Below are 25,606 nucleotides of genomic sequence, written 5' to 3' on the forward strand. Positions count from 1 at the left end.
ATGCTATGGACAGATGTCAAGCAAGTGTCAGCTCAGTACCACCCCTGCAGTTCATGCCAAGAGAAGGAGGCAGAAACGCCACCTCCGTGATGCCCAGTGCTGACCAGAAATGACCGCAATGGGCTGCGAGCAGCAACTGACACGAGAGAAACTGACAGTGTTATTCGGAATCTCGTGCCCGCGCTCTTCCTATCTGCTGCAAAACATTAGAGTCTGGGATTCAGAAGAATTTGGGTCCTTTGGGTTAGCAGCTGAAGCAGTGATGTGATGAAGTGTACATTCGGTATAGCACTGAAAAATGGATACTAGATTCAGTTTTCCAATAAAGCCAGTACATACTACATAGCACACATAAAATGAGCTACAACACACTAAAACTGCCTTTCCTGTCTGACAAAAGCATTTAGGCACTCTTTCCTTGAATTTGAGTGTACACCCTTTTTTAAAAAAAAGTTCTTAGCATCATTTTTTTGTAATAAAACTAAACCTTTAATTTAGGTCTTTTAACAATCAATTTGAAATTACTTCAGGGATTTTTTATACATGCACCCAAGCAGTAGCACTATCCATAAAAAAGTGAATGTATATATTTATATGATGTATATAAGGACAGGCAACGTCACAAGGTGACTGAATTTGTGAAGCAGTGAGACTGTCAAGAGTGTCCAAACAATTTCCACTGAATATGAACTCTGCTGGTCAAAGCACTATGTGAACTCTGGACTCACTGTTTTCCAGCCAGGAGTCCACTTCCGTCTCACGTCTCTTTCATCACAGTTCAAAGTTGGTTTATTTGCAGGACTGCAAAACAAGTGCAAATCTGTAGAACCTTTATGCAAATACAACTACATATAATTAACTTAAGGAAACGAAATGTAGTTCTTACTTATTAGCCATTTCATATACAGATTTACACTTTCTAAAAAACAAAACGGTATCTCACACAGTGGCATATTCTAGGAATGAATAGAAAATCTAAGAATGAATATAATCAATATAAGGAAGTTACCTTTCTCAGCTAGTGTACTGAAACCACAAATTTTCCAGTTCACTGTCTTGTAGCCTACAGTGTGTAGCGACAAATTAAAATGGAGCTCACTGCCAGAGTTCCAAGATCTGTGAGGCACATGCTAATTACTCGCATAAAGGGAAAGGATACAGGGCCAGGCATGCAGCACAAAACTCAAGTCAGAAAGTGACGCAAAGAAAGCCGAAAATCTCACACAGCGCAGTTACAGCCTGCTGTGCTTGGCCCTCGCCTGGAGAGGCTGCCACATCGAATATCGGAACGGGAGGCTGGCTTGTGTCCGGCTACACCAGGAGAGAACACTGGCACCGTGGAAGCTGGGGGCTGGGTTCTGGCCTGGCAGTGCCGAGTCACACAGGGAATGGCTGGCCCATGAGGTGAACAGAGACTGCTGCAGCAACTGGATGGAATGCTGAATGCCAGTGCAGTAACCTGCTGCTGGAGGAGAAAGGACACCAGGAGATTGGCTGCACAGGTCCAGCCACACCGGACAAGGGATGTGTGCAGTGCTGGGAAGAGCAATGTGGTTTCTGGAGTTCAGACTCTCATTTTGGGTAACCCAAAGGAAATGGGGAGGTAGGACCTAGAGAAATGGGTTTCAAGAAGATATTGAAATGGAAACTGTTGTCAACAGCAAACGATTTCCCTTAAGTTGAGTTTCTGTCATTTGGGGAAAACTCAACTCTCCATACAGAGCGGTTTCATCCATCTCAGGTTTTACACAGTGCAGATTCTTATACTACACACAAAACCTTACAGCCGGAGTACAATTATTCATGCACATTTCCCCAAATAACTTAATCAAAAGTTTCAATGCCAACAATCTGGTTTAGAATAAAGTATTAAAGCCAAGTTCACAGCTCATGAATTTGTTTTACTAAAATGATAGTGAAATGAAGCTCTTATTTACTTAAATGTAAATAGCACATATACTCCCACCATTAAAATGAGCACCCCTATCAATTTGTGAACTACCACTTTAGCACTTGCCTTCCATCACAGTATTATAAGCATCAACCCCAGCAGGCCCTGCAGGATGCCAAAGGCCAAGCTGTCGGACATGGACGAACATGCGATTGCTCCAAACTTGGACTTGGGTGTACGTGAAGACCCCTGTTTTCATATAGCTTACGCCTGAACTTTGAACACCACACAGATGAGAGTCACCAAAGCACTACAGTACCCTGACCAGACAATCTGGCAGTGACCCACACAGAAGCTGCATCACAAGTACAAAGAAAAGGCTGCAGCTAATGCATACAAATAGCTGCAGATAAAAAGTTACATTGGTCTGGGTCAGCTGGCTGTGCAAACACAGCTTGTCATCCACGCATACGAACTAATGTGCCACGAGACCTGTGCTGTAATGAGGTTTCGTGCGACGCCAGTGCATCCTTGGAGAGGAGCGTCTTCAGTGCTGCAGGGGGTATAACTACAGCAAGGCCTCGTAAAAGTGCCGGTTTATTACATTTCTAATTTGAATGATCATTTTAGGTGAGAACAATAATAGCAAATAAGCAGCGCAAGCAGTGATTTGATTAAAATGCATGAAACGGATGAAGGAGAACGGGAACCTCCAGCTAGGTGTCATGAGCATATAGATCCCCCGCTATTGCAAAAAAAAAAAAGCAGGGCTGCATAACGCAGGGACCACCCAAGGCAATCTGTCTGAGGTGCCTTCCTGGGACCCAGCAGAGCCGACTGTGCCAAATGGCATAGATCTGCCATTAGATTACAGCTCAAAGCTGCCAAAACCAGAAAGCCCAAAGGGAAGAAATGATTGTGTGATGCATCGCACACATTACCAGAAAAGCCAACAGCAATACATACTGATACAAAAAAAGCCAAATAAGTAAAAAGTGATTGATTGTTTAAAATTTCCAATTAAAAAACAATTGAACAATTTTAAATTTTAAAAACATTTAAAACAGTTAATATTGGAAGGTTCCATCTGAGATCCGGGTTCAATAATCTTTTGCTATGCTTCTGTAGTTACCAAAATCTGAAGATCACTTTAACATTTAATGTTGCTTTGACTGCAGTTTGCACAGGCTGTCAGACACTTGTACAAACAGAAAGATAAAAGAAACTACATGGAGCAACGCTGATTAAGGGAAGAACCACGCTCTGACAAAGAGACGCATCTGCAGAACTTCTGGGGAAGATGGGCAAGGACTCAGGAAGGCAGGACTTGGCCAGTCCTCATAAAAAAACATCCACTTCTTTGAAGTCTCTAGTGCTGGCCTGCAGGCAAAACCAGCGATATGCTAAAAGGGGTTAAGGGTAGTGGCTTGTGCTTGACTTAATTTTTTTTTTAATGAAAATACTAATTTCTTCCAGGTGAAATAATATCAAGAAGTTAAGATCATCCATTGTTAAGATGCCTATTCTTGCAAAGCAATATTACATACATTTCACTATATACGATATCAGTCTTAAAAATAAAATTCATTGTATGCCACATTGTCTGTGCTACAGTTTATATTCCCTTTAAGCACATCTTCTAAAAAAAATATACATAGAATTAAATGTTTCAGCAGACTACTGGCAGTATAAGGCAAGTACTCACTAACTGTACTAGTAGTGCTGAAAATAGCTTTCAAACCTCTTTGGCCCCTGATCCGGACTTTGTCATTACAGGAGCTGCACCACCACCAAACCTGGCTCAGCCAGTCACTGGAGTCAGTAACAAAGGGTGCTTGAGGGAAGCGGGAAGGAGACGAAATATTGACGAGGACTTTTGAGGGACATCAAACGTTGATTTTTCCTTGTCAAAAGCAGTGGACAGCAAAGATGGGAGAGAAACATATCTGGAGAACAGGAAACCTTACCAAAGGGACAATCCAATATGGACTGAGAAAGGGAAGGTCTTGTGTAACTCGAGATAGGTCTTTAAACAAAAAAAAAAAGGACAGGACATTATGCTAAAGCAAAAAACATAATATTTTGATTTCCAGAAGGCTTACAAGAGGATACCTCATAAACGGTTATTTTTAAAATTAAAGGCCATGGAGGACTACAAGGTCGTGAATAAACATTACACAATGCAGAAGCTGAAAAGACAACCACAGTGATGATTTCCAATTGATACAGCAAATGTTTTTATTGGGAGGGAGGAGAGAAGCTTCAACTGCCTAATGCAGACACCCAGCAGGCACTGGGGGGAGGCAGAGTTGCCCTCAGCTGATCCTATCCCAGCTCAACCCCCCTGTACTGTCTATATCCAGGCTTTCTTGCTTCTTTGGCTATGCAAGCCTGTGCTCGAGACTTAACGTTGGTGAGCAACACTTTAAGAATGCAAAATTCAAAACGGTCAGCAACGTTGCTGCAGTCTAATCTTTTTCGGATTAAAACGGGCTGAGGTGGGCTAGTCCTGGTCTGCGAGACCTCCAGGAAAAACCAGGCTGCTGCTTTAAGTGTTGTTGGTGGACCAGTAGGTGGTCCTGCCCACTCTGAACCAGAATTTATCATCGCTATGCCCCACGTTGCTACAAGGAATTTTAGTTATTTGAAAATGTACAAAGCACTGGTTTTAGGCTATTAGCTCTACCTTACAGCATACTTTACATGATTTCTTTGCTGGCTGCTGGGGAGAGTGAATATGGACAAGTTCTTTATTCAGACTGAGGTCTCTGCGAGATAATATTTTTCCTGTCACAGCACGGGGAACTAGTCACCCTTGTGTGAAACAGAAACTAATTCACTTTCCTTGGGGAATGCACACTAACCCCGCTTACCTCAAATATACTTAGGAACACCAGCTTGGTACCCTTCCCCAGGGCAACCCTATGGAACATTACTATCCTAGGCAGGAAAAGCAAAAACATGACCTCTTCCTCAATGCAATGTTTTAAGTATGAAATTACCTTTAACTTAGTAGAGTATCATTCATACGGCTGCATTTATTCATTTTTTTCAGCTTGAAATGTCAAATATACGAAATTGAATATAACCTTTTCTGCTTCAGTGTAAACACCAGAGGAAATAAAGGGGAAAAAGGCCAATGTCTGGATTTCCTAGTTGATGACATTTTGACAGAGCAATGAGAATTTAGTTCAGGTGTGAGATGGCACATTGCTAGTGCCCTGGAGAAAAGAGGGGAAAGTTGAAGTGCACTTTTATTGCAACTCCAGCACTTTACCCTTCAGTAAAGAACAGGAAATATTTATTGCCAAGTAATCTGCACAAGGAAAGGGACAATCTCCTGAAGAAAAGTGTTTTCTTTTGGCGAAGAAATAAAGGTAGCATTGACCCTCTTTTAGAAAATGAGCATAACATGAGGTATTGCAAACAACTTCAACATGGGATGAACACTGGAAGTTTGGAATCATGACCCTATTTTAACACCTTTAAAACTCACATTTCCATTTCTACAGCAAAGATTCCATTAACAAGGCTGATGACCAGGGACTGTACAGGCTTAGATGGACCTGGTTGTGTATTTATACATGGCCCTCATTGTCCGAGTATACAAAATGCAGTCATTTGTTCCCTTAGGGTGTGCTTGATTGCAAACTGCACACAACCATGGTCGTTAAGCTGAATTCATCTTGTATACATTATGCTTATATAATAAATACATAGCTCACTATGTTAGCACATAAAGGTGAATTAACAAGACCCTGCCTGAAAACTGTACTAAGGACTGCCAATTCAGATTCTCTCAGGTAGTTACCAGACGTGCAAGGAAAACAACAAGTAGAGTAAAGATGAGGTATGAAGTGTAGCTCATCTCACTATAAACTTTTTAGAATGGTGGAAATGTTAAAAAAATGCATTACATGCCTCCCATCGTCACTGGATACAACCTGCCCCGGCTTGCTGGAGTTACAATCCCTTTTCCTAGAAGCACTGTCCCGAAAAAGTAACTATGAAGCATAATCCAATGTCAGAATACAGCTAACAGCTTGAAAACAGATATCATAAGAAAATCAGACACTAACAATATAATGCTAGTAATTTACACTTGTGTGAATGGCTCTTGAGTCTTTCTGGAAGAGTGGGGGGGGGAAGGCTTCACAAAGTCAGGAGTCAAAACACACCAGTTTCAACAGGTTGCACTCTACAACGCCAGCTACAGAACACTTTCTAAAGTACAGTACTTGCATGGGCTTGATGAAAGCAGAGACTGCACCTTTCCACTTGACAAGCAATTAAATACAGGAACATTTACACGTCTGCCAGGGGAGAAAAAAAAAACTAAGCACTGCTGGGTGCAAGTGTGAGGGAGGAACTCATTTATGATATACCTACAACCCCACATGCAATTAGAGTTCAGCAACAAGAGATTAGGAAATTCAGCACATGCTGGAAACCCCAGGATAGGAAAGAGGGAGTTCGATTTCTGAAACATTGGCCTTCCTTCAGGTTAGTACAGATCCCACCTTTCCTAACAGGCTACTTATGCACTATGGGGGCCCGAGGACCCCTAATGATTATTACCCAATAGAAATGCTGAGTGAGAAAGTTGATCTGCTCAGCAGTAAATATATTAAAGCAAGAGTTCTTACACCTGTTGGCGTGGTTTCAGAGATTAAAGTGAATACCAAACATTAGGGCTGTCTGATTCAGGTTTTGGAGTGTTGTTGTGGCTGTGGGTTACCTTTACAACTCGGCTCTCCCCGAAACCCAGCTGCTTACGGTCTTAACTGGACCCACTGGCCAACTTCCTCCAGCTATTGAGGTGTAGGACTTGGAAAGGATACAGGTCCACCTCCAGGTGTGGTTGCTACAGAAGGCTACTGATGCGTCTATAAAACTCCTATATAGGTCCTGAAAGTGAAAGGGTCAAGTCTAACTAGCAGAGTTTTACAGATACAGGAAATACAGCTGGAACTAAGGGGGAACAAGAAAAGACCATGCTTGGTGCTCCCAAACTGTCTTAACGGAATTTGCATTTAAATCACTCAAAGGTAAATGAAACACTGGCACCAAGGACCACAGTATTCACAAATGTATATTTGCTGCATACCAAGACCACTGCAATTTCCCCACCCAGGGCTGTGTTTGAACAAGTCATTCGGCATTATTTTTTCACCTCACAGAAAGAAAGTTTCACCATCCAACAGTTCCCTTCTTACAAAACCCATACCAATTTAATGTCCTAGCAATTAGTATCATGCCATTTTAGAAGCCTTGAAAGAACGATGCTTAAGGAGAGGCACAGAAGTTGGAGCTGCCTCTGCCACACAGCCCTGGAGGGTTATGAAATTTGATTCCAGACACCTACCTGCTGTGTGGAGTTTGCATGTTCTCTCACATTCCCAAAACAAGCTGGGCGGGATAATTGTCCCTGTGCGTATACACCCTGCCATAGGCTGCGTGAGACAGTGACAAGTTTATCACCATCAAGCTTAAATCGGGCAATTGTGTATTCATGTCTATACTTCCAAGCCAAAATCAGAGTCAAAAGTGAACAAACAAAACTCCAGTCAAAGAGCTGGACTCTTGAGCTTCTGTCCACTTCCCTAACTGGTTTAACATGATTCCTTTTGTACCTAAAGGCACAAATGAGAAAAGATGATCTCCAGGTTCCATCAGTTCAAACCAGATCACAAATTAAGAGGGCTTTGAAAATGATTAATATTTTTGGTGATACTTTAATGGAGTATTGAACTGCCGAGAAGAAGGACTCCCATATTGCTAATAACATGGTTATTGGGATAATTATCATCAATGTTTTGAACTATAAAGGCCCTGAAATCCCAGCTTTTACTGCAAGAGATACAGAGGTGATTTCAACTCCTCAACTGGTTGCTTTCCCAGTCTTGGAAAACTGGAAAGTTCCCGTCTAAAAGTAGAGCAGTCTGGCAGCAGTGTGCAGCAAGGCGACTGTAAATCAAGCACAGCACCATGTACCCACGCGCAGTGTCACTAAGTGACATGACGAGCCGCGCCACTGCAGTCATACGATGATCTCAAAATGCCAGGCTCATAAACAAGCTTCTTCGGCCCCAGGTGTGCCGGATACAGCACACAGCACACAGCACAGGCACAATAGCGGAGCTGTGCCGTCACTGCCCCACGTCCCGACTTGCCTTAATTAATAGCAGATGTTTCTGCATTTGACTCACATGTACTGTAGGCTGCAGCTCAAACAAGAATTGGCCAGGAGTTCATTATATACTCTCAAGCTCCGTTTACAGTAATCGTGCACTTGGAATACACAGAACGTCTACATGATGGAAAGTACCAGCATTTTCTTTTCCCAAATGAATAAATGTTGTGTCCGTTTCTTGTGAATTCACATCTGTCATCTCATATTCCCCATTTCCATTTGTTTTTTTTAATTCGCATTTAGGCATAAAAAAACACTCATTTCCTTGAAATACTTCCTTACAGTAACTAACTGAAAGTGATACTTCTCTCCCCAGTGTACCACTGTAACGCTTAAAAAAAAAAAGCAAGGTAACGCCACAGATTTGTTTTCTGGGGCTCCTGGAGTAAGAAAGCTGAACCAGACTGATGCAGCTGTGGTGGAGTGTTGCAATCCGTGATGGACTCACAGCTGGGGTATTATTTTACATTCTTTCAAACCCACAGGGGAAAAAAAAAAAAGTGTGACTCAATCATTCACATTTCTGCTAGATAAACAGGTCAGGTGGAGAAATAAGTACAGTTCTGCAAAACAAGCTGTACAAACAGATCGCAGAGGCTCACCCCCTTGGCCCCCGCTGAGGGCTGCGATAAACACAGCAGTCAGGACCACACCAACTGGACTGACTCACTCCCTCCAGGCAACCTGCTAGACACCACGGCCAGAGTTGAGCAGGAAAGCAACAGATGAGGCACCAGGAGCAAGGCACACGTTACAGAGAGGGACACAGTCACCGGATTTCCCATAAACTTGCTCAAACAGGGCACACCCAAACCAAGTATCCTCCATGACCGTCAGCCTCTTCAGAAGGAGAGGAAGAAACCTGACTTTCAGTATTGATAAACCAAACGCGTCTTAAAAGACAAGATTACATTGTTTGTTGCAATACGTTACTTGTGGACCCTTAGCATGCCACCTAATTATTCAGTAATAAACATCTGAACATACTCTATCCAACTCTCCTCTGTAAGTATGAAAGTAATAAATTTCATAAGACTATGGACATCTAAACAATTTTTACTCTATTCATTTGCTCCAAAGTCAAGCTGATTGATAAACCATTGGATGAGTTTTGCCAATTTTATCCCTTCATTAGCCTTCAGAAGCTTAACAAAGATGCCACAATTAGTTGAAGGAAATACCTCCTTCTTGCAGAACAATCATTTCATTCTAGTTTTATATCAACAGGAGACGTACACTGCCACAAACCCATTACAGTATTGCACCACACAGTTTCATTTTAGGACTGTAAATGAGGTTCATCTGTCTGGTAATGGACTCTATGTGACAATCAACATGGATTTAGAAAAGGAAGGTTACCTAATTAACTTTCTAGAGCTCTTTGAACAAGCAGTATCAGTAATGGTCATACAGAATGATATGGGTAGATTTTCAGAAAGTTTTTGATAACGTAAGTCATAAAAGATCAACTCTCAATGGACAGGAAATAGGCATTGACGGTAATGCACTTATGTGAATTCAGAATTAGTTCACGGGAAACGGAGGTAACAGATAAGATGTAAAATATTCAAAACAGGATGATGTAATCCAACTTCAGACTAGTAAAACTTCATTTAGTATATTGTGAAATTAAATAAAAAATTACCACATTGGAATCATCCCAGATAAGACGAACCAGGCATATTCCTGGGCTTAAATGGATATCCTTCACTAACAGACTAAAAGAGCTGAACCTTTTAAGTCCCTAACAAGAATCACCATAAGGGGATCACAGGGTCCTTCCACAAGCAGAAACATTTGATGAGGTTGATACTACAGCCACTTCCAAGAAACGCCTGGACCCGTGGACCCGATCAATTACGACAAAAAAACGGGACGTTAACGGGATAGTGATGCATATAATCGGTGAATCGGGAATTGGCTAAGAATGAACAAAACTGTTCTGCACCCCAGCCTCTCCTTACACTGCATGGTGTTTATAAACTTTTAAAGAGCACTGCATATTACTAATATTCACACAGATTCATAAGTCCAGTTCTCTGGTGGCTGGAAAAATCAAATACCCCATTTCAAAACGGGGGGGGAACCCAAGGCTAATTTCTGAAGTTTGTTTGCGATTGTCCTTCACGAACTAGAGTACCACAAGCTCGCCAACATCCCACTGATCAAGGCCCTGAAGTTTCCAACACCTGTTCATTTCGCTGAATGAATGGCTTCCAGATGACACCGCACCAGGAAGCACTCAAACAGAGCGGCACACGTTTAACCTACTTGGAACTGGCCGGCTTGCTTCATCGCTTCCCAAGCAGCCAATGCTTAAGAGCTCTCTAAGCCCCCGAGTGGCAGGATCCTGATTGTTCTAAAAAGGTACGGCAGTGGCATGAAGCGCACTCAACTTGCAAGTGCTGCTCACGCTGCGGAGCAGGCCAGGTAGCAGCTGCAAGGAGAAAAGGGAAAGACTGCAAAAAAAAAAAAACAGAAACTAACTCTGCCTCTATTCATCTCACCAAGAAATGACTAATACCCGCTTCCCCGCTTCAAAGACACTTACTTCTTTCCCATGATCATTCACCCTGAAGAGAAAGACTATATTACAGATTAATGGCATATTAAAAAAAGTCAATAAAGAGCAGGGCCAACCCTCTTTATTTTCAGATGTTCTACAAGGGTGCGAAGTAACAGTTAAGCACTCCTGGTGATGACGGGCAAGCTTCCTTCTTCTACTGCTATGCCAGACAAGCCCTACAACCTAACAGGGGCATAGAAAACCTGGGAAAAATCATGACCATTTATTTCAAGCAGTCAGATGTTTGCTGATGACACTATATTCTCACTATAAAGGCAGCTATAGGAGGAATGCAAGCTTACATCGTACTGAACTGAAGTGCCTGGCATGCTGGTAAAGACCTAAAAAGCTGCATTCTCTCCGAAAGATCCTCAAGAAATTGACAATGAAACAGGAATGTCTAGAACAGAGAGGAAAGCCAGTTCTTTCCCCAAGGTTAACCCCATTAAAACACAAGGGTCAAAAGATAAGAAATTACCGAACGGAGTGATGAAATTTATATTTCCCTTATATCTTGCAGGAAAATACATTTAGTGACATTTTAATCAAACATGCCGATTCAGGTTCAACATCAACTAAGCATCCCAGCGTGTGCCCATTCATTTGGCAATTCCACCTTTATTACTATCAATATATAGATCCAACGTTTGCTTGTGGAAAACCATTGAATTATTCCCAAATCTCAAATGACACTAAATCCTTGTAATTTTTAGGTGAACTAGAACAGTGGCTCCCCCAGTTCTGGAGACTCGCGTAGGAGCTGCATTTTGTTCCAGCACAACTCCGTTATATAATCATTCAAACCACTTTACCCAATCCAGGGTCACAGGGGAGCAGCAAGCAATGGGCGCAAGGTGCCATACACAGGAGCACCCAAAGGAAACCCACAGAAACTAAAAAAAAAAACATGCAGATAGCACCTCAGGGCTAGAACTGAACCCAGGGCCCCAGTGCTGCACAGCAGTAATGTTAATCACTATGCCACCTCACCACCCTCAGTTATATAACTCAACCCTTAATTAACCTGTTAATAGGATTAATTTAAACTCTTTAGTCAAACGTTTAAGATCAAGTTCTTAAACATGTAGGAGGCTGCCTTTTAACTACCGTTTTCTAAGTAACTTAAGTTCAACTTTTGAGAAGAAAATCATGTTTCCACCCAAACACCCCCCCCCCCCCCCACTCGGGCAATTCGCTTGTTCAGTTAAAAAGGTCAGGAGGAACAAATTCCAAAAGGCAGTATTGCAAATTATTAGAAATACAGAGCAAAATATCAGGAGGAGTCCAGCCCTGCGTACTGTTCTGGAGAGTCTTGAGACACACTCAGGAACAGCACTCTTGCCACCTGGACAATGTGCTCAGGTACACTTTATGAGAGAGGCGTGGAGACAGAATTAAGTAAATTCTAGAGATTAGCCTTTAATCCTCCTGCAGTGTGTTACTGTGTGGATATGGGCCCCAAGCGCAGATGGATCCATTTCTGACCCCTAAATCATTTTAAAACTTTGGGCCAACACAAGTCCATTGCTTCTGGCAATCAATTCACTTATCGCAGTAGTCATACAAGGCATGACTCCTTTGCTCAGGTATTGACCTGGCCAGTGTGCAAGATAAGTGATGTTTTATTGTGTTTTCTACATAAGCAAGGTGCATCTACACAGGAAAAAAAACACCCAAAAGGATCAGAGAAAGGCTAGGAAGATTAATCAGATACTGCGACACCTTGACAGTGATGTTTCCTTTTAATGGTGGCAACAAACTCCCATTCCTCATACAGCAGTCCATTTTCCTACAGGAATAAGCAGCCAAGACAAAATCATAAAACCCCAAACAAGCATCTTCTTCAGAGAGTAGCAGTTTAGTCTTATGACTATTTTGATTCCCTGTTTATTCTTGTTTTTAATTAATAAACCAGGGTTTCAAATTAAGAGAACAGGAAAAAAATGGCTGGATAAGTCTAATGACGGTGCAGCACTCGTATATCAACACAGTTTTTGCTCCAGGGTTTGCTTACTAATAACACATTCAGTCGGCCCGCAGATTAAACTCCAGGTGCGCAGCACAACACTTCTGCAGTTTCATCATTCACAAAAAAGGGCTCCAGACGCTTACAAAGCAAGTTACATTTCATATCTACCAGTACCAGCTTTGCAGAAGAGAAATAGTAACTCGCCATGTTCAGATACATCAGAAATAAGGAAAAACAAAGCAAAAAAAACAAACAAAACAAGGCTCATTACAAGCATACAACACATTTCGGAACATTCCGTTCATTCGACAGCCGGGCCATCGCGTGATACGTTTGACAGCTCCCCACTTCAGAGGCTGGGCAAGATGGGAAAAGAACAACAGGTCAACAGCATCACATCTCACTCATCACTGCTCACTTGCAACTCCGTTTCCCTCCGAGCACTATGGTTCTACATGTGGCATATTGTTCTAATACACCCCTCTTCACCAGATCAAGCTCACAAATCTAGAGTTTAACTCGGCACTCCTGAGCCCAGACTACTGAACAACTGTAAAAGGAGATCTCGGATAAAACACTGGAAGCCCGCTTATAAGCGGCTAGTTCAAATCCTTCACCACATGACTGCTGGTAAATGTGTTAATGAAAACCATTTGCCTGCAAACACAGGCTGTGTACAGTCTACACATTATCGCTTCCTAGAGATCCTTCCTTCCTTCCTCTCAGAGAAGCTGCTGGTCAGTTGCTACAGTGAAAGTCAGTCATTAACATTCCCTGAAGACACATTCAGTTACTAGAAGCCTGACATTTCCAGCTACCAGGAAGCACCTGACTCATAAGCTAAATCCAGGCACGTGTACCCTAGAATTTGACTTCAAACCTGCTTTCGAAAAGGTGAAGAAATAAGAAAAAGAAAACGCCTTATAAATGATACTTTGAAACTTTTTTTCTGATGTTTCAAAGCCTCATTGCACCTTCAAGAAAATATTTATCAGAACACCAGGTTCAGATTCCCGACTTCAGTTTCCCTCGCTCCATTTTTTTTTCCTAATTTTGCTTCGTTTTAAAATTTTCCCCACCACACTCAACTCAGGTGTTCCTCCCTGCGTCTCTGGCGGAAAGGGACACAGAAACATAACCAACCTTTTGAGGCAGCGGTCAGTCCATCGGACTTGGGGAACTTTATCCTGGTGTAAGCTCCGCTTTCAGCCAGAGGAGGTGGAGAGGGGACAGAAGGGGGCACCGGGTCGCAGCAGCCCTGGGGGTCTTCCCGGAGGTCCAGGGCGATGTAGTTGAGGCCGTTCTGATAGCCGGCAGAGGTGTTGCGACACATCCTGCTGCTGGAGCTGCACGCCAAGTCCCCCGCAACCTCCAGGGAGCCCGTACCTTCCATCCGGAGCCAGACGCTGTCAAAAGAGGCCGAGCTGTGTCGCTTGCTGCTGTCCATCAGGAGGGCACTGGACTGAGGGGCGCTGCTGGGCGCACTGGGAGAGGAGGAGAAGGTCTCCGAACTGTGTCGCCGCCTGCCCTGGGGGTCAGCTCGGATGACCTTGGGCTCAACAGGGGGGCTCAAGGCTGGCAGGGCAGGGTAGGGCTCTATAATGCGAAGCTGCTTCACCATGGCCGAAGGGCTGCTGGGCTCCCCTCCCAGGTTAAAGGTCATTTCCGTGTAGTCATCCGTCCGCCCACTGCTGGGAGTGGATGCGTGGGGCAAACTGTAGTCAGTGGGGTTCCTGGGGGCTACTGGCATGGGCTGTGGGGAGCACCCTTTGGGAAAGGCATTATCAAGGTCCAGACTCATGTAATCCGGAAGTGGGGAGCGTCGCTGCTCGCTACTGGAGCCCAAGGAGGATGGAGAGCCCTCAGCAGACAGGGAGCAGGGTGTGTGCAAGGCCTTCTGCTCGTAGTCAATGTTGATGTACTCTCCAGGACTGGGGGGCTCGCAGACAATAAGGGAGCTGTGGAAGTTGTGCCTCTCCAAGGAAAGGCGTGTGGGTCGCACAGCTCTCCCATCTCCCCCGACGGACGCCTGGCAACCATTATGCATCCCAAGAGTGGGAGAAGGGCCCCGGCGGCTGCATTCAATCACTGCATAGGCAGGCTTTGCAGGGGAACACATGGGCACATATTCATCACTCTCACGGCTCTCCCGCAAGGGAGCTTTGTAAGATCTTGGCAGGGAGAAGTAGGAGCTGTAAGACTTTGGGAGATCAGGTGGCGTTTGTGCGCAGTGGCAGTCGTTGGAGCGCTTGCGATGGGTAGGTGCACCGTTCTGGGACATGTCCATGTATGCGCCATTGGAAACGCGTCCATTGCTGCTCTGGGGACAGGTTTGAACAGGTGAGTAGCCACCACTGGGCAGCATCATCATGTAGCCCTCAGAGTCCACATACTGGGAGCATCTGGGGCTGACAATCTGTTGGGGAGCTGAAGAGGTCTTGGGCTGCATGGGCACATAGTCAGCACTCCGTTTTGGCACCACACCAGGCATCATGGGCATGTAGCCATCATCCTTGGGGTTACCCTGATGTTGGTATGCAGGGGGCTTGGCCTGGTAGTAGTTCTCTGGGTAAGGGCAGAAGCCTGACTTGGGGGAAACAGAGCAGGCCGGGTGGCCACTGCTTCCCACCAGGCTGGCCTCCGCACAGGGCTCATCCAGCGACGAGGTAGTCTGGGTCATTTTCTGATACACTGCAACGCCACTGCTGCTGCCCGGCCTGGAGAGGGAGTGAGCCTGCTTCCGGAAGCCCTTGTCCACCTCTACGCAGTCCTCCCTGGGGCCCTCGGAACAGCCCAGGCCCTCTCGGTGTCTGTCCATTGCCATGTAGTCATTGAGGCTGTTCTCCTCCCGGATGGGCGGCGTGTTGCCCAGAGAATCGGGGGTGTTGCTCCTCACCCGGAAGTAGCGGAAGTCCCCGGGGCTGGAGCCATACTCGTCGGAGGAGTTGAACCCCCCGTCGCTGGGCGAGCCGCAGATGGAGGCGCTCGAGGGCCGGGTCAGCGTGTCGGAGGCCGAGCCGTGCCCGCTGCTGGAGGACACGCTGACGGGGCTGGTGGTGGAAGGGAAGTGGGAGACGGGCAAGGAGGCCGAGCGCATGTGGCAGGGAGCCCCCGCCGTGGCCCGCACGTAGCGGCCCCCGCCTCCCTCCTGCCTGCCGAGGTTCATGCGGGCCGCGTTGAGGTGAATGAGGCTGCCCGTGACGGAGCGGAAGGGCCTGCTCATGGTGCCCTCCCCCTCACTGGAGGTCCGGAAACGATAGCCCCCACTCTTGCTGGCAGGGGGGGTGCCCACGATGGTCTCCGTCCGCGAGCGGCGCTGCAGCCCCGTCTGGCTGGGGGGCAGGTTCCCCAGGTGTCTGCGGGTGGTGATGAAGGCCAGCGGATTGGAGCTGGAGGACTGGCTCTTGCTCCGGGGCCGGAACTCGGCAAAGGCCTTGAGGGCCTTCATGGTCTCCAAGATGGTCTCGTGCATGTTCTGGGCCACCACCGAGTCGTCCACCTGCATCCAGATCTCCCCGGGGCCAATGGAGGAAGAGCGCCCCACCTCGATGAAGAAGAAGCTCTCCGAGTGGCCGCAGCGCCGGATGTTCATGAGCTGCAGGTTCACGCAGGGCGTCTCCGAGTTCAGCTTCACGAGGTGAATGCTCTTGCTGGAGAGGCACAGGCGGTACACGCCGGTTAAGTTCTTGGTCTGCCCCAGCCCCTTGGGTTTCACATTCACCTGCCACACTTCTTTGAAAACAGTGCCAGGAGTGACGGTGCCATACCCGTCGTCCAACTCCTCCGAGTCCAGGTGCCCTCTCTTTCCCTCATTCATCAAGTCGCTTATAGCGGCGTACCAGTCCTCCTGATCCTGCTCATTCTCAGCCACCATTGCGAAATACTCGTCTTTCGTGTACAGGGCAATGAGGTGCTTGCTCTTGGCATCAGCCCTCTTGTTTACAGTGAAGCACTGGTATAGCGGGATCACTCGTTTCGGGGGGCAGGCGGTGGCGGTGGATCTTGTGCTGTTGCGGAATTTCTTTTCGCTGTCATAGTATTCCAGCCTGCTGGGGCCCAGGTGGCTCTGTCCTCTCAGCACGAAGAACCGCTTGTGACCGTGCTTTTGCTTTCTCAAGTAGCCGCATTTCCTCACGTCGTCCAGCCCGTCGCTCCTGGCGGCGGCGACGGCGCCGGCACCAGCAGCAGCTGCCACAGGAGCAGCTGTAGTGCCGACAGCGACTTCTTCCTGTACGAGGGACAGGGAAGGTTTTCTCAGCAGTTCGTCCTGGAGGTTTTCCTCCGAATACTGTTGCTGCGCCTGCTGTGAGCTGTGGTGAAACGAGAGCGGCAGGTGCTGCTGGTATTGCACGTTGCCAATATTAATTAAAGATGAAGGGATTTCCCCGACAGAGGTGTCGCCGTTTGTTGTGACTGTTGTTTTCGACCCAATTGCGCGCTGTTGTGTTTCCAACAGCAACATAGCGGCGTTGTTTTCTCGACAATCTACCAAATTTGCCATGAGAGAATACGAATAAAGGTCACTTTACCTTAGCTTTACTGATACAGACCCCATCTCGGGTGCCAAATTCTGAGTCCGGCTCAATTTCGTTTTTCCAAATAAATGATGCTCTCCGCTCGTTCCTTGCTCGATATATATCCACCACAGACAGCAGGCACAGAAATTCAGCCAATTGCTACATAACCGCATTCACTCGTTTCTATAATCAATCTCTCTCACACAGTACACAGCTCCACGGACCACAGCGAAAACAACACGTGACCATTGCGTCAGCCACGACTAAGGAAGGGGGGGTGAAATCCCAGCATTTCAATCGGGGATCAGCAGAATGTTAGTATGATTGACGTCGCTATAAGCCAATAGATGCGAGAGGTTGTACTGTTACGTCAATTCAGCAAACCAATCAAATAATGAGAGGTTGAGTTTTTTTGGAGGGTGGTTGTGGAGGCGTTCCGTGTCTGATTGGCATTTCTAATTATCCAATCATGAAGTTGATCTCAGTTGCGTCCATATTAAACTACCCACTGTGGGCCAATCGGTGTGCAGCGTGGTTGAGTTGAATGTGGTAGTGGCCAATCCGGCAGCGGACGGTCCTTGGCCTAGTTCCTTTAAACTATGTGTGACGTAGGGAGAGCTTGTAGACGTAAACAAGGCATTTTCTCGGGTTCGCGTTTTGTAAATTCAAAACTTTATTTAGCTCATAAACGTCTTGTCTTGTTATTTCTAACCAATTTGATTTTAAAGAGTTGATCTACAGCCTTTTATTTTTGTAAATGCAAATGCTTCCAAATACAGTTAATGATAAAGACTGTGTAGCAAAGTATCCTTGTTATGCGCTTTTATTACACTGCGAAATCATGTATGTATTTGTGCTCGGAAGATGTAATATGAGCCACGTTAAGTGCAAACATTAATCATTATCTTTGTACTGGTACTAAAAATGTATTTATCGAAAGATTATACCAGTAACTATATTGGACACAATTATTCCCTGTATGTTTGATGACGGATAAACGGGCTTGTTTATGTATCATCACCGGTTCGCCGTACATTCACGCGTAATTATAGTTATTCGCGCAATGTCCGTAGGTTTTATACGGCATTAATAGTGTCAGTTCATGAATCGAGGTATTTAAATTGTTTACAACGGTTAAATGGCTCCTACGAAGAATTCTTTGCGTTCAATCTTACTTCTTCCCACTAAACTAACCATGGCATTCCAGGTAAAAATAAATCTACGGAAATCGATAAACTAATCGTAACTGCTGATATGATCTCACAAAGATCAGCTGGGTCGAGACTTAAACAATGAAGTGTTTCCTCATGCTGATTAATGAGGTGACGATGAAGGCTGGCCATTCTTATTAGCTAACAACGTTAAGCAAAGTGCTCTTTATTTGAAATGATCATTTATTTGAAATAATCATTATGTGATAGTGCAGAAAATACAGAAAGGTAGAATACTACAAGAGCTCAATAAAGTATCATAATGAGCAGGACAGTAAAGAATTGCTATTAAATATTGAGACCACAATACTGTGACAAAGGTAGTCCCCAGTAAAGCCTTAGAAGAGTTTTAATTAAAAGTCTGACACCTTTTGTCACCAAAGAAGAAATTAAGCCATTGAAAGAAATTCCAGTCAATATTCACACCTATTTTGTTAAAGGGGATAAATAATGGATCCACTCCCTTTATGAAAGCCAGAAACATTCATATTTGGTGCTTGTTTTACAATAATAAAGAACCAGAGTGCAGTTTGCTTGCAAAAACATTTTTGTATTTAATTTGGTTATCTTCATATGCACTGTGCCATTTAGAACAGAGTCCCTTTTGTCTATATTTAATATTCCAATAATGGGGTATCATGATACGTGTTAGAAATAGTATTCTAATGAATAAACTATTCTTCATTGTGGAAGATGTGCACAGCATTTTCAAAAGATTTTAACTGTTGCTTTGTACTAATTTTACTGTTTGATATTTTTAAAAGTTTGTCATTCATTGTACGGTGACTAATTTTCTTTACATAAATCTGTTTTACAGTGTTGGTCACTGAAATCTTATTTTTCAGTAAAAGTTCCATTTTAATGAATGAACCAAAGACAAATGTGTTTTTCCATCATTATTTTCCATCATTAGAGACTGAAGCACAGAAAACATTGTCCTCTCATAAAAACATACAGTATGTTCTGCGTTTGGTTTACACAGACAGCATTATTAGTTCCCTGTAGGACAGGTCTAGCTTTTAGTGAGATATGTAAAGGTTTTATGATAATATTAATAGCTCCATCTTCTGGACATGATGTAAAATAGTATCTGCAGTATGATAGGCAGAGGAGGAAGGGACTTTTAAAAAGTTTGTAAGGTCAGTTACTGCACATCCAGCAGTTAATTATGTACTATCTACCAAAATGGCAACATGATCTGCTCTTGTCTGTAACATTTCTGATGCTTTTAGTGCAGCATTCGACATTCCAGATTTTCAATAAAAGGTATATCTGCTACTTTGATCATGGGGACTTCCCAGATCTCCAGAAGCACCCCAACACCACGTCACAAAGCACTGGTTGGATCCCAGGAATCTTGAAACTAGTTTTTTTATGCTCTAGTCTTAATAGCAAGTATGTGAAACACACTCCAACCAAATCTGCAAATACAGCTACACAGCTGGGCAAAAGTTTGAAATGTACCACTGGGACAAAACATTTCACGGAACAGTAGAATCTAAAGCTTTTATGATTTTACCATGATTTCACTGTGTTTTACCACACTTCACTCTGAACATGCACAACAACTACAACAAATTTTGTGAGCTGCACACAAGCAGCAGAGCGCTCTGCGCGTGAAGTCCAGTGTTGGGATGGAACACTGCTGGGAGTCCTTACACTATGACACCTGGCACATTGAGGAACAGAGGCTGGCATGCTCTTTAACGAGGTCATAGCTAATCAACTTTCCTTGCTGCATTTCATTGAATTGTTCTCATCACTGTGGGTTAATGCCTTCACTTAAGTAATACAAACCTTCATTTGCTAGGTTTAAAACATGAACACTCCAAGCTTAAATAGCTTAATCCCTGAAGGGTCATTTAATTGCATTACACAACAACAGATAAGGCCATCCCCTTAAGTAAAGGCAGCACAGCTGGCTTGCAGGCTTAGCAAGCTCTTTTTTACATAACAGATGCTTTCAAAATTCTACCCATTCATCCCTTTTACTGGTATTTGGTTAAAAATAGAGAAAACATTTTGTCCCACAGAAGGGCACAATTTTATTTGTCATGGCAGCTTATGTGTCTTCACATTTATTGTCTTCATCCATCTTTTTTTCATTCAGAAGCTCCTTGCTTGCTACCCCTCATCAATTCACATGTTTGATCACTTGACACGACCCGCAGAAAGACACTTTTATAGAAGGAGGCTTCATGGTAAAATGTAGAAATATATCTTTTTTTGGGGGGTGATCAAGTGTATTTTTTTTTTTAATGGAAAATAATAAAACGTGAGCAGCAATGGAAACTTGCAAACCTGGATTTGAGGACCCCATACATTCAGAGGTAAAACTAAAAATAGTGGTCATGGATCACACAATCTAAGAGATGCTTGGTGGAAAAGAGCAGATAGATCCCCAGCTTCAATTGAGCCTGCACCACTTAATTTGGCCATTTAGTGTTCAAGGTGAACTCTGTTTAGGGGCTTTCAAAGGCATTCATATCACTAGTGTAAAAAAAATGAAGGTTAGGGTTATGAAGGAGATTCCCAAATGAACTTGGGTCATTCATGGTACTATGTATTTTTTCATTAGATCTGAAGAATTCATAGTGAAAGGCACAACTGAGTATTTACCTAATTGAGTAATTGAAGGGCTCTTTAAGATTCCACCTAAAGAGTTTCTCTGGAACCCATGAGAAGTATGGTAAATGCATGTCAAGCATACCTTTGAAAATACCACTTCTTTGTTGCTAATCATCTGTGTAAGAAAGGGACAGCCAGCAGTTAATTACAATATGCAAATGAAAACAAAGAAGAAATGTATGGAAAGACTCAGGTATTTAAATCTCTGCTGTTTAAAGGTGATTGTTTTTACTATACGATTCAACCAGAAGTTACAGGGGCAAGGCCATTAGAGTTTTTAGATTTGCTGTGATAGATCAAAAAATTTAAGCTTGTGAAACAATGATAATTATATACATTTATCATATAAAGTATATACTGTATATTTAGAATATTGTTGTGGAATGACTTTAAAGAAGAGCGACAAGACAGTAGCCTCAAAGGAATATTACCTAACGTAGATCAAAGGAATAGATTCTGTTTAGGCTTGAACAATTAGGTTGTGAGACTGAAAGGTGTTAACAAAGGCAGCTCAGAGATGAAATGAGGACACAGAGCTCCGAGTGAAATTAGGGCTAGAAATAGGAGTTACTTCTTTACAATCCGAGCCTTAGATGTGACATGGCTGACACAGCTGAAGGTTCTAGGATCTATTAGATTTCTTTCCTAAACCTTCCCACACTTAACTTTTAAAGCAAACATATACCATCTGTTACTACAGGCTGGCATGTAGAATAACAATAAAACACATGATCTGCCTTTTTTTCTTCGACATAAGTTTATTTAATAATAACAATACCTTACACTTAAATAGTGCTTTTTCTGGACACTCCAGTTAGAGCACTTTACAGGTAATGGAGACTCCCCTCCACCACCACCAATGTGCAGCCCCACTACTCTTTTCAAGAAATGCCCTGGGATTTTTAATGACCACAGAGATTCAGGACCTTGGTTTTAAATCTCATCATAAGGACAGTGCCTTTTAATATTATCATGTCCCTGTCACTATACTGGGCCATTAGAACCCACATAGACCACAGGGTGAGCACCCCCTGCTGGCCCCACTAATACCTCTTCCAGCAGCAACCTTGGTTTTTCCCAGGAGGTCTCCCATGCAGGTACTGACCAGGCTCACACCTGCTGAGCTTCAGTGGGTTGCCAGTTGTGAGTTGCAGTGTGATATGGCCGACAGCTATTTACTACTGAAAACTTCGTATTACAAACATACCAATTTAAAGCCCTTTTCATCCCAAAACATACCACAAATCCTCCTTTTCTCACACCCTTTCCAACTTTGTTGTGTTCATAATCACTGAGAGCATCCCATTTGTCTGGCAATTGTATTTATTACAGCTTTTGCTGATAGTGTCATTAAAACTGGGAAGACAGATGAAAGACTGGCACACCATTTTAGGGAACATATTAGCATAGTGAGAATCAGAGACCTTTCCAGTACCAAAGTTCTCCATTTCACCTCCATTTTTCAGCCAGGACTACGCTGTGCTTTTATAGGGTTCTAAGCCTCATTACACAAAGATATTACAAGCCTAAGTGTTCTTCAACAACAAAACACCAGCAGGGCACAGGATTCCCAAACAAAGAACTGGAAAAATGCAAATTCACCTGTAAACAAACCTGTCAGCCTGGAGTGATTGTTTCACACCTCAACTGTCTGAAAACAACACCAGTCATGTAAGTGAAAACTGTTGTCCAGACACTGATCTCCTGCAACCCAAATTAAAATGTTCAGAGAAAAATGATCACACCTTCCCTCAGCTCTCAATGACCAACTAATGTCTCTCTCGACCTCTCCATTCATTTACAGATTTTGTTTTTTTCACACTTGACCTGGTGTTCCTCTCCCAGATTTCCATTTCCTTGGAGCTCTTTCTCACCTGCTGTGCCCATTTTTACTCGCCCACTCCTCCTTTTGTCCTGACATTCCTGCCCTTTCCTTGCTTTCTGCCTGAAGAAGCTCACAGCTCAAACATTATTTAGACTTTTCAGTAGTAATTAAGCTCTGCTCATTCCTCTTTTGGAATACTGCATTCAGTTTTGGCCCACTACACCACTGACAGTACAGTCTTACCCTTGAAGGAGTGGGAAGAAGAGCAATAAGAATGATTCCTTGTCTCAGTAGATTTATCCCAATACGATAAAGGAGTTATCCCAAATGATTTCGAAATTATTTAATTAAACAAATCAGCTGTTTAATTAATCATGGTTAAATTGCTCCGGGTCTTTAGAACCTGATTATTAAATATTTGCCTATAAAACATAATGGCCCCATGAGCCTGCAGGGTTCGAAATCATGTTTAGTTAAAGAGATTTTATTCCTTTGATAAAACAAGTTCTCAGGTCTCTATCCGATCGGCGGTGTAGTGGATTGCCACATGGCTGAATGTACTGGACCCCTTCGTAAGTATAAAGCGATTTATAAACACACGCAATCAATCATTAATCAAGCAATCAAACAATAAAACAATCAAGCAATCACGCAATCAATGTATGAATGCATGAACAATACAGCGGTGTTGTCGGGATAGAAGAGTAGAAGGGACAGCAATTTCTAGGGATTAGATTAACGAAAAGAGAAAAACAAATGAGGATACAATAAATTACACAATTGCAATTCACAATACAGTTTACAGATTGAAATCCTTGAAAGTATACACCAATTATTACCTCTACCTCTATTAAGGCAGAAAAGTTTTTAGAAGTCTCAAATTCCGAGAATGTGTCAAAATGCTGTCTTTGTTTTAGCCTAACAACAATAATATAATGATCAAGTAATACGTTTATTCCATGCTGAAAAAAAGAAGAAAGAAAATACAACGTTTCGGCCGTGAAACCTTCTTCAGGTGCTCCACGGCCGAAACTTGGTATTTTATTTCTTCTTTTTTTCAGCATGGAATAAACCTATTACTCGTTCCTTTGCAGCCTACGCATGCTGACGCAGCTACCCACCTAAAATAATATAATGAAGTGCGGCGTAGTGAATTGAGAGCTTTAGATCACCAGAGTGAGGTGCCTTCTAGACAGATAATATGCTATTTCTTCCTTAAAATCTGCGTTTTCAGCGAACCTTTTAATTTAACGGCGGCTTTTTAATGCAGAAGTGTAGTTTTGAGGTATCATTTGGTTCGCCTATGTCTCTCTTGTGAACGATAAAAGTTCCAACACGAAGTAATTTTATTTGATGTATGCTTGTCCTTGCTTAGTTATATGATGCGTTAATTAAGGAATGAATTAATTAAAGCGTCGACTATCACCTTTTATGATCAGTTTCAATAATGATTTAGGAACAGCCACGTCTGCTCCAGACTGGAACCGAATTGAAACAGCGCAGAATCCCGGCTACTGCGCTTTCCCCAGCGTGTCAAAGTGACACAGCGTCTCCTTGTGGTCTCTCTGCTCTCAAGAAGGCTGTAACACAACAGATAGCTGACTTCATGGTTCTAAACGACTAGATGAATGAATAGTTTAGACATAAACTGACCCCCAAATAAATGTTTCATATCTTCCTAGGCATTAGATCAATATTTTAAATCTATATATGTTTAATGTTGTATATAATTTACATATTTAATTGCTATTATATATTAAAATGGAATACTACATTAATGTTATTTAATGATACGTAATAGTAGCAATAGTGCAATTTGCATATTTAAGTGCCACCAGCACCGTGAAATGCTTCAGAGTTCTGAACCTGGAACAGACTGACTGAAAAAAATAAAAACAAGGAAATAGGGCAACAGAAAAATGTCATTGCAGTGCTTATTGGGACTTATTATTTTCAATGTTTGTTTAATAATGATCAGTGCTGTTTCTGGAGAACCCTGTGTCAGCAAGATTTCTACAGCAGTGATACTCATTCCTGGTTCCATAGGCACACTGTATCTTCTGGTTTTTACTATTGCAATCACAGGCACATAGGTTCCACTTTTCTGTTTGCAGCACAGTTGTAAATGTCTTTTCTCCTCTTAAAAAGTCAAATGGAATTTGTAATCAGTATTAATTTCTGAAGTCCAGTACTGTTTTCATGTGTTACCTGAAATGTAACTAACTGGGCATCTGCAGAAAGGGGAAAAAAACACTACTTGTAGGTGCATGTAACATAAGACAAACTTCACCCAGAAAGAGCTTTTCTTCAGAAACAGGGAAACAGGTTGTGGCTCAGTTAGCACTGGTGGTTTCAGCCCCAGCCAGAGTAAAAACCAACACCAACATGTTCCTCCAGAACCATTGGTTGAGAATCAGTCATAGGTTACCATCAAGCTGATCCTTCTCAAGCTGGTGACCCCAACTTTGGTTCACTGGTGATTTACAATGTGATATAAAACTTACTGAATCAGGTTTCTCCAGGACCAGGGTTTGAGATTACTCCTTTAATAAGTGTATTAAAAATATCCTGTTACTTCTGAAGGGGGGCTATGAGCTTTTGTGGCAAATAGAATTTTGTTGCTATTAAAAAAAAGATACTACAGTGAACCTCATAATTGTCTTAAAGGGTTACTATTAATTCAGTTGATGCTTTTATCCTGAGTGAATTTCCGATGTCTATTTTTTAAGACATGGAGTTTGCTACTTGTTTATACAGATGGATTTGCTAAAGAATCGGAGCACAGTGCCTTGTTCAAAGGAATAGC

The 25,606-nt window shown here is 43.2% G+C and overlaps 1 protein-coding gene across 2 annotated transcripts in view; it reads right to left on the bottom strand.

Moving 5' to 3' along the window:
- irs4b (insulin receptor substrate 4b) overlaps nucleotides 1–17,413 on the bottom strand; it is a 31,199-nt gene extending 13,786 nt beyond the window's left edge. For both annotated transcript variants that reach the window (XM_088649124.1, XM_088649122.1), the window contains exon 1: nucleotides 13,763–17,413. In XM_088649124.1, the coding sequence (XP_088505250.1) occupies nucleotides 13,763–17,120 (3,358 nt within the window). In that variant the 5' untranslated portion in view covers nucleotides 17,121–17,413. The remainder of the gene's footprint in view (nucleotides 1–13,762) is intronic.
- Nucleotides 17,414–25,606: the final 8,193 nt, after the last annotated feature.

Source organism: Lepisosteus platostomus, chromosome 10, assembly GCF_059453375.1.
Source record: "Lepisosteus platostomus isolate fLepPlt1 chromosome 10, fLepPlt1.hap1, whole genome shotgun sequence".
In the NCBI taxonomy this organism is placed as follows: Eukaryota; Metazoa; Chordata; class Actinopteri; order Semionotiformes; family Lepisosteidae; genus Lepisosteus; species Lepisosteus platostomus.